This window comes from Caretta caretta, chromosome 16 (assembly GCF_965140235.1).
Source record: "Caretta caretta isolate rCarCar2 chromosome 16, rCarCar1.hap1, whole genome shotgun sequence".
Lineage (NCBI taxonomy): Eukaryota > Metazoa > Chordata > Testudines > Cheloniidae > Caretta > Caretta caretta.
In genome coordinates this window covers 19627550-19643172 of record NC_134221.1, presented here as the reverse complement: position 1 = coordinate 19643172, position 15623 = coordinate 19627550, and the positions used below count along the sequence as shown (strand labels likewise).

The 15623-nt window shown below is 52.7% G+C and overlaps 1 protein-coding gene across 1 annotated transcript in view; it reads right to left on the bottom strand.

Moving 5' to 3' along the window:
- NOTCH1 (notch receptor 1) overlaps window positions 1-15623 on the bottom strand; it is an 84182-nt gene that overhangs the window by 23023 nt on the left and 45536 nt on the right. The window contains exons 3-10 of the mRNA XM_048823072.2: window positions 14829-15091; window positions 13707-14045; window positions 7398-7520; window positions 6860-7093; window positions 6154-6309; window positions 5769-5954; window positions 4210-4323; window positions 2414-2527 (exon numbers count right to left, since the gene is read on the bottom strand). Coding sequence (XP_048679029.1) covers window positions 2414-2527; window positions 4210-4323; window positions 5769-5954; window positions 6154-6309; window positions 6860-7093; window positions 7398-7520; window positions 13707-14045; window positions 14829-15091 — 1529 coding nt within the window. The remainder of the gene's footprint in view (window positions 1-2413; window positions 2528-4209; window positions 4324-5768; window positions 5955-6153; window positions 6310-6859; window positions 7094-7397; window positions 7521-13706; window positions 14046-14828; window positions 15092-15623) is intronic.

The following is a 15623-nucleotide window of genomic DNA, read 5'->3' as shown; positions in this document are numbered from 1 at the left end:
CCACTCCCTACCAAGAGCTGCAATGCTCAGAATCCCTTCAGAGCAGACCCATCGTGCCCATGGCTCCTCTCCCCAAGCAGCTAGGGGAAAGGGGAGGGAACAGAGAGAGAATCTAAGTCCTAAGAAGTACCCATTTTTCCTTCAGCCATCCACAGACAACCTCACAGCCATTCCACTTCCACCCGAACACGCCTAGGTAGCGCGCTGTCCTGTGCCCACTGACAGCCTCTGGAGATACCACAGCCGAGTCAGACTACACACTGGCTCATCCCTTCCCCCCCCACCCCCAGGGTCAAATGGGCTGGGACCAAGGTATTCCCCACAGCGATCAGGTAAAGCATTGCCACAATGCCACAGAGCCAGCCTGTATGGCTCACGTGTGCCTACAGTCGCCGGCTTCATGGGAGAGCCCCGGTCCCAACCCTGCCTGATCTGTCACGCCAGCCACTCTGTAGGGAACATTTGTCCAATCTAAAGAACCTGGAAATAGAGCCAGGCCGAAGGGAGAGTGGGTGAATTGCAGGCTGCAGAGATTCACAACCTGCTTCGGAGGTAGCCCCCTTACGTCAGAATGGGTTTACAAATAGTTAGATGGGGGGAGGTGGCACCATTGTATCCAGCCTCTGGGTGACTGGACAGTGGGCGTGAGTTGCTCTTGAATGCAGTCACAGTGTTTTATCTACCTAGGCACTTGTCTGATCCCAGCGTTTCTGTCTTGTCAAGCCCCTGTCACTGCAGTATCCGCACACCTCACAAACATCACTGCATGTAGCCTCTCTAGGCAGCAGGGCCGTGCTATTATTCCCATTGTGCAGAAGGGAAATTGAGGCACAGAGCAGTCATGTTGGGAGTCTGTGGCAGAGCAGGGACTTGAACTTGGGTCTCCTGACTCCCGGGCTAACGCTGTAACCACTAGGCAATTGTTCCTTCCCTCTTTCCATTTGAGGGCGGTTTCTTGGCCTCTTCTAGCATAAGGACCCAGGTCCCCAATCCCATGCTTCACACTCTCTTAGCTTTCAGTGGGAGTGGAAGCCTCCCTTGGGGAACTGGGCCCCAAGATGCCAAGCTGCACGGAGAGCCTGCCTATCTCTATCAGCCTTGCAACTGCTACCCCCTCCCCCTAATTAATAACCGTCCTCCCCTGCCAAGCTCCCCCAGCGCAGCGAGAGCACAAGCCCGGAGGAGTCAATAGGGCTTTGCTTGAGAACGTGGCCAGAGCACACAGAACAAAAGCGTCTCCCCCGCACTCAAACGAAAGGGCCTTTCAGAGCCAGGAGCGCTGGGCTTTGTCCCGGTGATGCACAATGATCATCATTAAGCTGGCTCCGCGCAGGAGCCGGTGCCTCACTCGCTTGCCGGCCCCTCCGTGCATTTGTCATGGAATCCGAGGGGGGAAGGGGCGCGCGCACCCATAGATGATAACGCTCTCGCCATTATCCGGCCCTACTCCGCTCCCAGAAGTGGGGGGCGGGGGCGTGGAGGACAAAGTGCAGCTTTGACTATCCTCCATGAAACCCACATAGCAGCTTTTCATCAGGGCTTGGCATAAGCAATACACTAATTAGAGGCCATTCAGCTGGAAGATTTCTGGCGGGAGCTGCTCCACAAAAGAGCCACTGTTTGCCACTGCAGCTCATGTCATCGTCTGGGCCAGTCATGCCTTAGGTTTCACTCATCGAACCCACAGAGCCTTGCACCTTGTTTGGACGATAGAGGCTGCTTTATTTCCCTCCTTCTCTGTCTTGCTAGCGTTTGCCGTGGAGGCGGGGAGTAGAGACGGGGAAGAGGACAGGCCCCAAACAACAAGTCCCAGGCAGGTGGGATTATATGTAGGGTTCATTATTGGTATAATGGCAGTTCCAACAGACCCTGACCGAGAGCAGGGCCCCGTTGTGCCAAACGCTACATGGACACACAGCGAGATCCAGTCCCTGCACTGACCGAGAACAGGGCCCCGTTGTGCCAGGGGTTTCACAGACACACAGTGAGAGACAGTCCCTTCCCTGAAGCTCCTACAGTCTAAACACAGCACTAAATCAGTTCTGATATCCATCGACTCCAGGAATCTAGCCCATTATTTCTAGATGCTGCCCTTCTATAGCACCTTTTGCCCAAGCAGCTCAAAACCCTTGACAAGCTTCCAGAACTCGATCCTGCTGCCGTGGCATTCAAGCACATAACTCCCCACCAGAAGCAGGATCGGTCCCTGATTAACGCTTCAGCATTAAATATTCTTACCATTTTACAGAGGCAGAAACTAACGCAAAGGGTGACTTATCCAGGATCTCTCAGCAAATCCATGGCAGAGGCAGGAAGGGGACCCAGGAGTCCCAGTTCCCAGCCTCCCCCTGTTCTAGCTGCCAGACAACACTCCCGCGCCCCATTGTGACTGGTCAGCTAAAGGTCTCCCCACCTTCTGTGCACTCGCAGGTGTAGGTGTTGGGGCCGTCTATGCACTTAGCCCCGTTCTTGCACGGCGTACTGGCGCACTCGTCGATGTCGTATTGACACAGGTGCCCATTAAAGCCTGGAGGAGAATAGAGAGAGAATGCTGGTTTTGCGCTGCCCCGGGAAGGCCAGCGCTGGGACGAGCACTGGCTGCTTGGGAGCATTTCGGGGGCCGTCTCAAAACCTACCGGCTTCCGAAAGAATGGGACTAATGGGGCTGCGGGTGTTGAGAGGTTTGCACTGGGCAGGAGGTGGCGGGTAGAGCAGGGGAATGAAGAACCCGTGGCTTCACCCCAACAGCCCAGACGCAACCTGGATTAACTTGTTCCCCACCCACTGCCTCTCTACCCTCGCCCCTTAACCAGGGCGCTTACTCCCAGCAAGTCTGGGACAATGGCTCCTAACACCAGCAAGGGGGAGGGGGCAGAAGGCGAGCAGCCCTTGGGCTCGGCCATGGCAAACAGACAGGCAGCTCCAGCTAGCAGATTCCACCAGTGGTTTGCCCCCTCCACCGCCCCAGCTCATCCGAGTATTTCCCAGCCCCACACATGAGGCTGGGGGAACCCTCGCTCCCTTGCAGGAGACGACATTTTCCAGACTGGGCTGGGGTTTCCATGGTGATGGCTGGATGGGGGGCTGTGACCCAGTATTGAGCACATCGTATTTACATCTCTAGAGGAGCGAAGGCTCTGAACTTCAAAACCTCCTTTCACAGATTAACCGTCTCCCCATTCTCTGCTCTACCCCCTGACTTTGACACCTTATTCAAACCCGCCAGCGTGGCCCCTCTGCCCAGCCGCCCCTCCTCCCCACACTGGGGCCTTTTCAAGTGCAAAGTTGGGCTTTTTAATCCTCGCTCCTCTCCCCTGCTGGCTGGGCAGGCCCTGCTCGGCTCTCCTGTTGAATGCCAGTGGGCTGCGCTGCATCTTCCCACCCACAAGGCCCTGATCCCGAGAAGAGCTGTGCTCTGGCTGAAGTGTCTGGGATTTGTGGGCGCTCAGCTCCATTCAGGATTCGGCTCCACAGAAGGAAAGGGCTGGGGCTGCCGTGAAGAGAACCTCTGTGCCCCTTCTTTCACCTGGCCAATTGGGCCTCACACCAGAAAAGGGCCAGATGCTGCTCTGGGATAAATCAGTTGCGCTCCATAGATTGCAATGGAGAGGTGCTGATTTACACCAGTTCTTCTGTGGAGACTCAGGCCTTTGTGACTGTCACTGCACTGCACACCGTTGCACTTTGAGGCATGTGCCCCCATCTCTGGAGCTAAAGAAGAATCTCTTCACAATACAGGGCCTATGACACACAGGAGGGCAGCTCTTAGTTCAACCAACAGAGGGCAGTGGGACATATACACCAGTCACTGGTTTACAGAGCTCGCTACCTTGCGGAGCTCACTGAAATCATCTGCCAGAATCTCTCCAGCGTAGGCCTTTGGGGATTCTTGGGTGGGAGAGAGGATCCCAGACCAGCTCTCCCCAGACACTTACTGGGTCTAGGGGGGGAAATCCCACTGGCGCTCCTTCCTCCCTTCCCGGAACGCGCCTGGTGCTCACATTTAAGTTTCCAGACTCATATCCAGGCTGCCAAAGCTAGGAGGCTTCAAACGAAAGGAACGTTATTTCCCTGAGCTCCAGGGATCTGCCCCACTCTGCTGGGTTGAAATCCATCGGCCCAGCGTTGCCTCTGGGTGGTGGATTAATTCCAACTTTGTTTCCACTACAAAGGCTTATGCTGAAGGCAGTGCTATCGATCGCCCCGTACCTGTGGGGCACTCGCAGTGAAACTCGTTGATCTTATCGATGCAGTTCCCGTTGTGCAGGCAGGGGCTGCTGGCACACTCGTCCGTGTTGATTTCACAGTAAACGCCCTCGTAACCTGTGAGTCAGAGATCCAAAGTGCCTCTCAGAGTTTGCAGCAAAAGACCCACATGCGGAGCATTGCAGGCCTGCTCCGAGGGACGCCAGGCATGGATGGAGCCTGCCGTGTTTGGGGAGCATGGGACAGTGGCCTGCAATGCTCCAGAGCAAAAGCCAACCTGCAGCTGATGGGGGTCAGCAGGAAGCATTCTCTATGGGCAAGGTGTTCCATAAATCTCCACCATGGGGTACTTGCACCTTCCCCTCGAGCAGCTGGGGCTAGTCACTGTCGGAGACAGGATATGGACCCCAGCCTGTTAAGTCCTATGTCTGTAAGAGGCATTGTATAAAAAGGGCCCGATCTTGCATTCTCTGTGCACCCAACGCCCTCGTTGGTTTCTGTCTCCCCACCCATCCCCAATATTCCTGTTGCCGCAGTATTGTCAAGGAAATTTAAACCCTGCAGCAGATTTTTCTCCTAAGCTTCATTCTCTGCCAAAACTCAGCCTCTCACCTCCACCTGCACAGACCTTCCCTGCAAATCAGAGCTCTGACTCAAGCCCACTGATGTCACTGGAGGTCTCTCCACTGACTGAAAATGGCCTTAAGGGCTCAGCTTGCTGACGTCAGGGGCAGCCGGGCTGGGCCTGTGGGCTCTGAGATTTAGTTATGGGTCTTCCAGCTGGAGGGTTTTTAAATGCCCCACAGCAGGATTTCCCTTGCCCAAGGAACCTCCCTTGTCATTGTTCCTACAAGGTTTCAAAAACACTGATGGTAAGGTTACAAATAAATCACACTTCCATGCAAAGTAATCGCTCATTGCTAAGTGGTATCCACAATCCTGCCATCAGATCTGCATGCCCCATGGTGTCCTCTCAAAGTAAACCATGCTTCCCGCCAGGACCAAGTCTCCTGTGACAAATTGTTGCATCCGATGAAGTGAGCTGTAGCTCACGAAAGCTTATGCTCAAATAAATTGGTTAGTCTCTAAGGTGCCACAAGTACTCCTTTTCTTTTTGCGAATACAGACTAACATGGCTGTTACTCTGAAACCTGTGACAAATTATGACTCTGTTTATTAGCAAAGCGCTTTGCCAATGCACCCAGATATGTGAGCCCCCTCTCTGAGGCTCAAGCTAACTTATTTATACAAATAAGCCAAAGCCAATTTAACATAAGAGACAAAAGGAAGCAGAAACTGACAAATATACATACATATCTTATTTGCCTACTAACATTTACCAATCTCCTAGCTCAGTAGGAGCTTTAAGTTAATTAGTTTGAGGACCGTTGTCTCACACTCCTTAATGTTTCTCTTCCTGACAACTATATTTCAACAAACCCTTCAAGTAGCATTTCTTTAATGAATTATAATTTCAATATAATTAATTCTACTTTCACACCTGCCTGCACAGATCAGGATCAGGGTCTAGGAGAGAGAAAAGTGACAGCCCTTCTACTCACCTGGCATGCAGATACACTGGAATTCACCAATCTGATCCAGGCAGGTGGCATCGTTCTGGCACGGATTCGAGAGGCATTCATTGACGTCTATCTCACAGCGGGGGCCCGAATACCCCTGGAGACACTGGCACTGGAAGGACCCTTGGGTGTTGATGCATTTCCCAGCATGCTCACAAGGATTGGCTCCTAAAAATGACAACTGCCGTTGATAAAACCATCTAGCAGTCTCTACTAATGGTCCCAATGTCTGGATGCAAGGGGGTCACGGGGCATTACACAACCTCCCCGCCCCATTTATGTATTATTAAACCAAAACTCAGCTTGGGCCTCATCCGCTGACATTTCCTTAGAAACAACCCCCAAAGCTGGCAGCCCCTGCGTTTACCTAGAGAGCACTCGTCTATGTCTTGGTTACAGGCTGGGCCCGTGTAACCCGAGGGGCAGGTGCAGATGGCTTTGCCGTTGACAGGGTTGGTGTCGCAGTTAGAGCCTTCGTTGCAGGGGTTACTGATGCAGGCGTCATCCAGGTGGCACAGCAAGCCTATTGAGCAAAGCGCACGCACACATACCTGTCAGGGTACAGCTGTGGAGACAAGTCTCCCACCTCCGCATGAGCAGAGTGCTGAGAGACCCCAGCCAAGAGCAGACTCCATTGTGCCGGGCGCTGTACAAACACAGCGTCAGAGACGGTCCCTGCCCCAAAGAGCTCCCAATCTAAACAGACCAGACAGACGACAGGTGGCAGAAACAGAAACACGGAAAGGGGAAATAGCCTGGGCACGGTCAGAGCAGGCCAATGGAAGAGCCAAGAAAAGAACCCAGTCTCCAGACTCCCATTCCAATGACCAATTCACTCTTTACCCTGGGTGAAGGCAAAGGGCTAAATTCCCCTTGGTGTAACTCCACTGACGCCAGTGCTGTTACACCAGAGATCAATGTGGCCCAAGGGTTATAGAACAGAGAGCTATTAGATCAAGCCAGCTCCACTGCCAGGGCAGGATATAGTCCCCAGAATGTACCACTGGACTTTAATCTGGCTGCACGCACTTCCCTCCATCCCCATGTATCACACTAAACCTGCAATCACCCACCTGTGCGGCCATGTGGGCACTCGCAGTAGAAAGAGGCCACCCGGTCGTGGCAGGTAGCACCCTGGAAGCAGGCAGCCATAGCGCAGTCGTCAATGTTCTCACTGCAGTCCTCGCCAGTCCAGCCGTTGACACAGACGCAGTTGTAGCCACCGTGGTTGTTGTGGCACGTTCCTCCATTCTGGCAGGCATTCGGCATGAGCTGGCACTCATCAACATCTTCAGTGCAATACTGGCCTGCAATGGGGAGGAATATCATAATGAGTGAACCCAACTCTCATGCTTCAGGGCATGAGCTGGTCTCTCCACAGTGGTCAGGAAGGAATCTCCTGCCTCCCCCGCCACATGTACAGCCCTGCACAGTGAGATAGATAGTAGGTACAGTGAGTTAGGTACTGGCAGTAACATCTGCCCTACATCTGCTCCCAATTCAGTCAATGGAACTTTTGCTTTCTGCTTCATCTGCAGCATGATCTGTCTGCAGTCCCTAGTCCGTAAGCTCACCCAGTCCCCCACGCTCTCTCCACAGTCCCAGCTTTACCTGTCCACTCAGGAAGGCACTGGCAGTTGTAGGTGTTAACTCCATCCACACAGGTGCCTCCATTCTTGCAGTTGTTCCCAGGACAGTCATCAATGTTGTCCTCGCAGTTCTGACCAGCAAAACCTGGGGAAAGGAAACACCTAGGTCTACTCTCTGCTCTTGGCAATGGGGGGCAAACAACCTGGCCCGGCCTCCGGAACGCCACAGAGCTAACTGGAGCTTGATCTCCCACACCCCAGGAACAGGCTTGGCTAGCCACAGCAGGATGCAGGTGCTGAGGTAGGTAACAGCCGCCTCCATCCAATGTGACCTGTGCCAAAGACCGGGGGTGTCTGGCTGCAGGGTTTGGGTTCAGCTCCGCCTCTGTTCCCAGCTGAACAAAATGCCCTCCTTCCTCTCTGACTCCCCGTTCCCCCTTCCCCTGGGACCACACTGCAACAAACTGCTGCATGCTTCACCTCTAGGATACACAGCTTTCAGTGCGACACTCTGGGCCCAATCCTGCAGCCTTTATTCCCGAAGACTAATTTAATGGCGTGAGACCAGAATCAGGCCAACTGTTTTCTCTTCCATTCCTGATTTTCAGTCAGGCTTCAGTAACCACCTGGGCTTTGTTTATTGCAGCGTTTGTAGCAGGGATGTGTCAGGTGGGGACTCTGTCTGCTCCCTAATGCAGCGCTAAGCTGTATGTCACTGCTACGGGGACACAGGTGTTAGCTGGAAAGCCTCATCGCTGCTGGTTAGTGAGAAGTCTCCTCCCCCGGACTTGTGCAATAACGAACAAGAAGTCTTTTCATTCCAAGCCACACAGCAAGCCCAACCTGTGGCAGGTTACTAATTAACGTGCACCGACTGTTCGCGGCAGCTCTTCACCCTTGGCTTTGAAGAAAGCCGCACAGGTTCACCTCCATTCCCCTCTGCAGACTTATTTATGAGCTGCAGGTTCATTCGAATGAAGAAATCTCGCTCTGGAACTGCAGGAATCTTGGAGGCAGCAGCCAGGTTCCTCCCACTTGTTGTTTCACAGGACAGGGTCTGTTTTTCAGAGGCGCAGAGCACTTGCAGCTCCCGCTGGCTTCAGCGAAAGTGGCAGCTCCCTGGCACCTCTGAAAATGAGGACCTTGATTCTTCACAGGGAATAGGCGGGGGCCTCGCTTTGCACACCCCTCACTCATGAGTGCAGCCTGCTGACTTCACGGCATGCCCACGTGACCGAGGATCACTCACGGAAGGGGCTTCAGAATCGGGCTCTGAATCACTGCATTTTAATAGCCCATTTAATGAGGCTAATAGCCAGTATTTCCTCCCAGGGAAAATTCTTCACCACTAGGACTCTTGCAACATGAATCAAGGCTTCCAATGCTACCGAAATCCCAGCACTCTTCTTTGCACCGTCAGGCTAGGGCTTTTTTAAATTATCTTCATCCCAGAGCATGACACACAGGGCAACTGAATAGCTTTTGACCTTTCCCAGCTCCCCAAGGTGGGCAGAACAAACACAAAGAGGCCAGGATCTTATCAGCAGATCTGTCAAGCAGGGCCCCCTCCCCTCCCCTGCTTGTTAACATTTTAAACTGTCCTTGTTACAGGGTTAAGTGATGTATTTACTGTAAACACTCCACAGACTGGCTCCTCTACAGCAGCTCGGCCAGCCTGCCAAAAAGAACATGCAGTAGACTCGGGCTAGACTGAAGCTATGGCTGGTTTGGGGCTACACTGCAGGTGTAATGAAATCGCCGCTCACCAAGCTGTTTGTTCAGCTCTGTGCTCACCTAGTCAGCCACTAGTTGAAACCAGACACAACTAACTATAGAAACTACTGAAATTAACTGTGTGTCCAGGTGGCTACGCTGCAGAGACCAGGAGGGTTATGTCTACACTGCAATTACGGGGGCAGGAGCAGCTGCAGCTCATGTAGACACAGCCGAGCTAGCTTTAATCTGGATAGCTCACCTACGGGAGCAACACAAGCTAGCTGTGCAAGCAATGGTTCTGGCCATGCATGCTGAAGCTTGAGCTGCTGCAGCTTCACAGCTCCAGAATCCTTAGCTACATTACAGCTAGCTGGGGCACAGGCCCATAAGCTGCAGTCCCCCCCACAGGACATCACTACAGACATACCCTGAAACACATGCCACTCAGATGGCTGCAAGAGTGGATAAGCCAGGCTGTGATGCTTGCAATCATCACAGGATGGGGACCCTGGAGCATTAATGAGACGTATACACAACACAGCCCCAGGTGAACACAGCCCTGTAGCATCCCCTCATGTGATCCTAGCCTCTCCAGCTAATCCAAATGTTTCGGCTGTCCTCAAAATATTCTGGATAATATTGGGTAACAAATAAGATCCAGGTCTCCCGGACCCAAGGCTTTGGTTTTATTTCCACTCCTTACAGTACGTCTACACTGCAGTTAGACACCCACGGCTGGCCAACGCCAGCTGACTTGGGCTCGCTGCAGGGCTGTTTAATTGCAGTGTAGACTTCCAGGCTCAGGCCCGGATCTCTGAGACCCTTCCACTTAGCAGGGTCCTTGACCCCAGGACATACCTTCAACACTTTTAAAGGGCCTGATTTTCCACAGTGCTGAGGACCTGCAGCTCCCACTGGAATCAGGCCCCTCATGTTCCACCCAACACCAGAGAAGTAGATTTAGTAACATTGTCCCCATTTTACAGATAAACAACCAGACACAGAGACTTTATGTGAGTTGCCCACGGCAGGTCAGAGGCAGGATTAGAACCCACGAGTACCTGCGTCCCAGCCATGTCCTGAGCCTCTCTCTAAATGACTGCCTTGTTCTCCTCCCACAAACATCAGCCCCATAGTGAATGAAAAGTAATAACAGTTATTTATGATTGCTGGTAGAAGTCCAAAGCAGATAATGTTGATTCATTCCTAGCTTTTAAGCTGCAGATCTGAGCATGAATGGCAATAACTTGTAACGTCCTAGATACCAGGATTAACTGATTTTGAACCATCCGAATGAGTAATTAGTGCTGCAATTACTTTAAATTCAGGGTTAGGTACTAAGGCATGATAACACAGATTAGATTAGCTCGGCTGTAAAAGACTCTGAACGGACAGACTCTTTTGAAATTAAAAGAGGGTATTGTTTTAAAATGTGCTGACCTACAGACCAGCACATCAATGAGTATCTTATCATGAGAAATGGCCCTCAGTCTTTTATGCCTTGGCCAGAATAATCTGATACAGTGTTTACTTCACAAGACACATGCCTCGGCTGGCCTGATCCTTGAGAGGTGCTGAAGGGTCTCAATGGAGCTTGGCACCTGGCAGGATCAGCCTCAAATAGAGAAGTTACCAGAGCATTCAATAGCTCCAAGGTTATTTTGCATGTTAATATTTGGCCATTGGACTTCATGGGAGGCAAACCAATAAAGGGTGCACTCAAACCCCTAGGAAGCAGTTCCCTCCCATCACAGCTGGGTGCCAAAGAGCTAATGCTTTCCTCACCCATCCCCCTTGCAGTAGAGATTCTCTCTCTGAGATTAACAAATTTATTTGAGCATAAGCTTTCGTGAGCTCACGTCATCCGATGAAGTGAGCTGTAGCTCACGAAAGCTTATGCTCAAATAAATTTGTCTGTCTCTAAGGTGCCACAAGTACTCCTTTTTTTTTGCGAATACAGTCTAACATGGCTGCTACTCTGAAATCTCTCTGAGATGACATTTCACTAATGCACAAGGCATTGTTTCTTGCAGGAAGCTAGCTAGTCAGAGCTAGACTTCCTTTCCAGTTCTGAGAGGGCCAGCAGGGCACCACAAGCCCTCTCCCCTCACTTGGAGGGCTGCCTTCTCTGTCACAATAACCCATACAGAGCTAAAATGGCCATCCTTCCAAGCAGCTACCAGTGAACTACTAACTTCTGGTGGGTGTTCCTGACCCCTGCAGGTGACACTTATCAGAACTTGCTCCCAGCTCTCACCAGCTTCGGAAGTTCATTCACTTATCTGGCCCAGGAGAAAGCGCAGCTGTTTTAAGTCACAGGCAGCTCATCTATAGCTCTGTCGTTTTAGACCATCTCTTGTTTGACAAACACGGATGACAGGGGCCTCACGACAGCCCTGGGAAGCTGGGCAGGGAAGTAGTACATTGTGGAAGGGATACTGAACCTCATGCTCCAGAGCTAAAACTAATGTAACTATTAGAGATCAGGATGAGTGCTATGCCAAGGGCAGATTATCCCACATCTGCCTTCTGGAGGGTTCTTACACCTTTCTCTGAAGCAGCTGGTGCTGGTCACTGTCAGAGACAGGACACTGGCTTAGACGGATTTGGGGTCTGATCTACTTGGGTAATTCCCCTGTTGCTGTACAAATATCATAATTCCCATTTTACAGAGAAGGAAACTGAGGCACAGAGAGGCCACAAAGCAAGTCAATGGCAGAGATAGGGACAGAACCCAGGAGGTCTTGATAGCACACTCCCTGCTCTAACCACTAAGTGTGACTCCCGCAAGGGGCTGGGAAGAGAAGTAGGGGAAGCCTCAACACAAGTCTCCCACTCTAACCACTATGTCATCTTCACACCCAAAGTAGCCACCCTATCATGGTTTATCTGTGAAAAGAGGAGATTAAAAATTCTCGAGCCCTCTCCACCGCACAGAGATTTCCCAGGCAGCTTAACACAGCCGATAGCGTCTTTCCAACGGCGGGGTGACTGGGCAGATGCTTCCTCTTGCTGCATCTGCCTGAGACAGGTGGAGGAGGCCGGTTTGGGTGAGAAACCAGACTAATCCTCCTGAAAACAAAGCTCTCCTACTGTTCAGCCTCCTCAGCAAAGGGCCTGGCCCAACTGCAGCTCCTTCTTGGGGGCAGGCTGCTGACAGGCAGGAAGTTGGTAAATTTCATTCCATCTGGCCACGAGCACCTCGCTGCCACAGAAGCCAGAGAGCTGTCTCACACCCACGAGCAAAGCTCAACCAGTTCCACTCCAGCTGCTCAGGCCCTGACCTCAGCGCGCTGCGGTGAAAACCTCCACAGCACGAGGGAACTGAAAGGTCTCCCTGAGTTCAGAGGCCTGGGTTCATCTCCCTGACTGGTGAGAAGTTAGCCAGACACCTGAACTCCACTTAAGTCCTCACTGGCTTAGACCTGGGCCCACTGCCTCTGCAGAGGGATGAATTTAACCCAGAGCGGGTAACCCCACCCCTTTCCTTCCCCTCTCTCGCTCTCCCACATTCTCCCTTTTCACAGTCATTTATTCAGCTACAGGAACTGATCTGTCTTGTTCCTTGGTTTGCCCAGCAGGGGCAGCAGAGAGCACGGGGGGGGGGGGGGTCTCCCTTCTCCAACTCAGGCCAAGAGGCCTCCCCTAACAGTGGCTTGTCTCCACTTGGAAATTTACCAAACTAGCTATTCCAGAATAATTGTGCCACTTTAGAAGTGGATTAAGCTAAATCAGAAAAAGGCACTCTTAGGCCGGAGTAAGAGTGTCTGCACGGGGGCTTCTGCTGAAATAACTATTCCAGAGTTACCTTCTGGAGTCAATTTCCAGCTGGAGATAAGCTCTGAGGTGATGTTTCCCGTCAACAGGGACTGCCACAAAGTATGCGCCCAGACTTACTGAGGACATCTTTGTTCCACCTCTGTTAGAGCTGGTTGTTCTCAGTCCCTTGAGTGGTCACTCCAGGTAGACTGCACTGTAGTTCCTTGGAAAGGTTTTGAATTTGCTGAGCTTTCTGCACCTCAGTAGTTCAGGGACAATAGGATGAAAATCAGTCCTCCAAAATGAATGGCAACTCGGACAAATCTACTGATCGGAGACGTTTATATGGCCCTCACCAATGTCGCAGCTCAGCATCTCACAATCTAACATGGTATTTATCCCCACAGCACCCCTGCAGTAGGGACGTGCTGTTATTGCCCATGTTGCAAAGGGGGAACTGAAGCACGGCGAAACTAAGGGTATGTCTACACTGCAACTGGGAAGCGTGACTGCGGTACGTGTAGACATACCTGAACTAGCACGGATTGAGCTAGCTTGCTAAAAATAGCAGTGTAGCTGCATCGGCAGGGGCTAGCCACCCTCCTACCTTCGACCCCAGGGTACATACTTGGCAGCTACATGGATACTTTTATCAAGCTAACTCAATCAACCCTAGCTCTGTTACACCTACAGGTGCTGTGCCAACTGCAGTGTAGACATACCCCAAGTGACTTGCCCCACGTCACACAGGGAGTCTGTAGCAGAGCAAGGAAATGAACCCTGATCTCCCAAGACCCCCACTAGTGCCCTCACCCCTGGATCGCCACGGGCAAAGAGTAAGAAAGGCAGGCCGTACCTGGAAGACATGTGCAGTCATAGGTGGTGTCGCCGGTCTGACGGCAAGTGCCCCCGTTCTGGCAGGGCGAGGGGTTGCAAGGCACATAGAGGTGCTCACAGTTCTGGCCCGTGTATGCTGGCTTGCAGGAACACTGGTAGGTCCCGACCTCATTGGTGCAGCTCCCGCCGTTCTTGCAGATGGGAGGACTGGTGTTGCACTCGTTCACGTCTTGCTTGCAGTTGGCCCCGTGGAAGCCCGCTGTGCACTTGCAGACGTAATGGGCTTCGAAAGGAACACACTGCCCTCCGTTGGCACAGGGATTGGAGGCACAGGGATCTGCCTGCTGGCAGGTCTTACCTGGGGAGCGAACAAAGAGGGTGAGGCTGGAGATTGCAGCTCACCAGAGGGCAAACAGATGCAGAGTCCCTTGTGGGTTCCTGTGCTCCCCAATCCTGCCCCCTCTTTGGGATTCTGGTGGCTGAACGGTGCTCCTCCCCAGAGAATTTGCACTGGCATTCAGCCTGCACAGAGGTGTGTTTCATTCACAATACGCACTCCCCCTCTTGATAGCACCCCTCACCCCAAAGCGCGTCCCAGTTGTACACATGCTGCTCCCGCACGACGCCTGGCCCGCTGCATGCTAGCAAGAGGAGAACGGGACAAGCCACTCCACTAACCAAAAAGGCTGAGGAATCTTTCGTGTCCCCGCAGAGCGGACAGGACAAATGGATGGAGTTGCTGTTGCCTTCCCTGGAGCCTGTAGGAGTTTCGAGGCTGGTTTCTAAGCCTCCCCCTTTCTACCCATTCCCATGGACAGGCACTGGATAGCACTGTCATGTAGGAGGCCCACGCCCCCATGAGGACGGCAACACACTCGCTGCCTGGGGACAGGAGGAAGCACCCCGTGTTGCTCTGCATGGGCCCTCCTGCCCCTGACCAGCTGCAGTGAGCCCCTTAGAAGACCAGATGGGGGCTGCTACGTGGGAGCAGGCATTGTAAATGCCCCTTGCCCTGGATTTCCAAGGCGCGTCCTGGCTTTGGGGACTCTGCTCCATGCAGGGCATTACAACAATCCCACCCCTGTGTGTTAGGGATGGGGGCAGTGGGGCTCCCCGATGGAGGTATGTGTGCTGGCCCCACCTGACCACCCCGGAGGGCACCGGCACTTGTAGTCAGTCAGCGTGAGCAGGTCGCAGGTCCCTCCATTGCGGCAGGGGTTGTTGAGGCAGGCGTTCTCCTCGGGCGTCAGGCACAGCCTGTCTGTGAAGCCCAGGCGGCAGGAACAGGTGTAGTCCACAGCGTTGCCACGGATGACCGGGTGGCAGGTGCCGGCGTTCTTGCACGGGGAGCTGAGGCAGGGGTTTGGCAGCTGACACCGGTCACCTACGTGGGCACTGTTGCATCTGGGGAGAAGAAAAGACACCAAGTCAGAGTCAATCAGACCTCCCCACCATTCCCAAGATAAAGCGGCCCCTGCAGAGAGCTGGCAAGCGCAGGGGAAAGGGTTTGATTTGGTCCATTTCTCTTGTGTATCTAAATTCTTAGCTGCAAAGGCCAGTGGTGAGCTCTCAGACAGGCCAGCCGCATACACAACAATGCAACGAACAACATTTCAAGTGGTGCCGATTGGCTCTGGAAACACGCGGCCCCGGGTGACTTAGTCCCCGATAACCACCAGGCTACGATACAAGGGGATCAGGCCAAACTTTTAGCATCAAAGAAGCAACTTGGTCCCACCCCTCCCATAAGGGGGCATCATGAGGCTTAATCAGTGTGGAGGAAGTGCTGTGAGATCCTTCTCTGGAGCGTGCTAGGTACTATCACTCACACAAGAGCCGTGGCAGTGAACTAGTTCCTACCGGTGCTGTGGTGCCCACTCTGACGGCAGGGAAAAGTAAAAGGGGACATTTTTCTTCATCCCTAGGATGTTCTTCC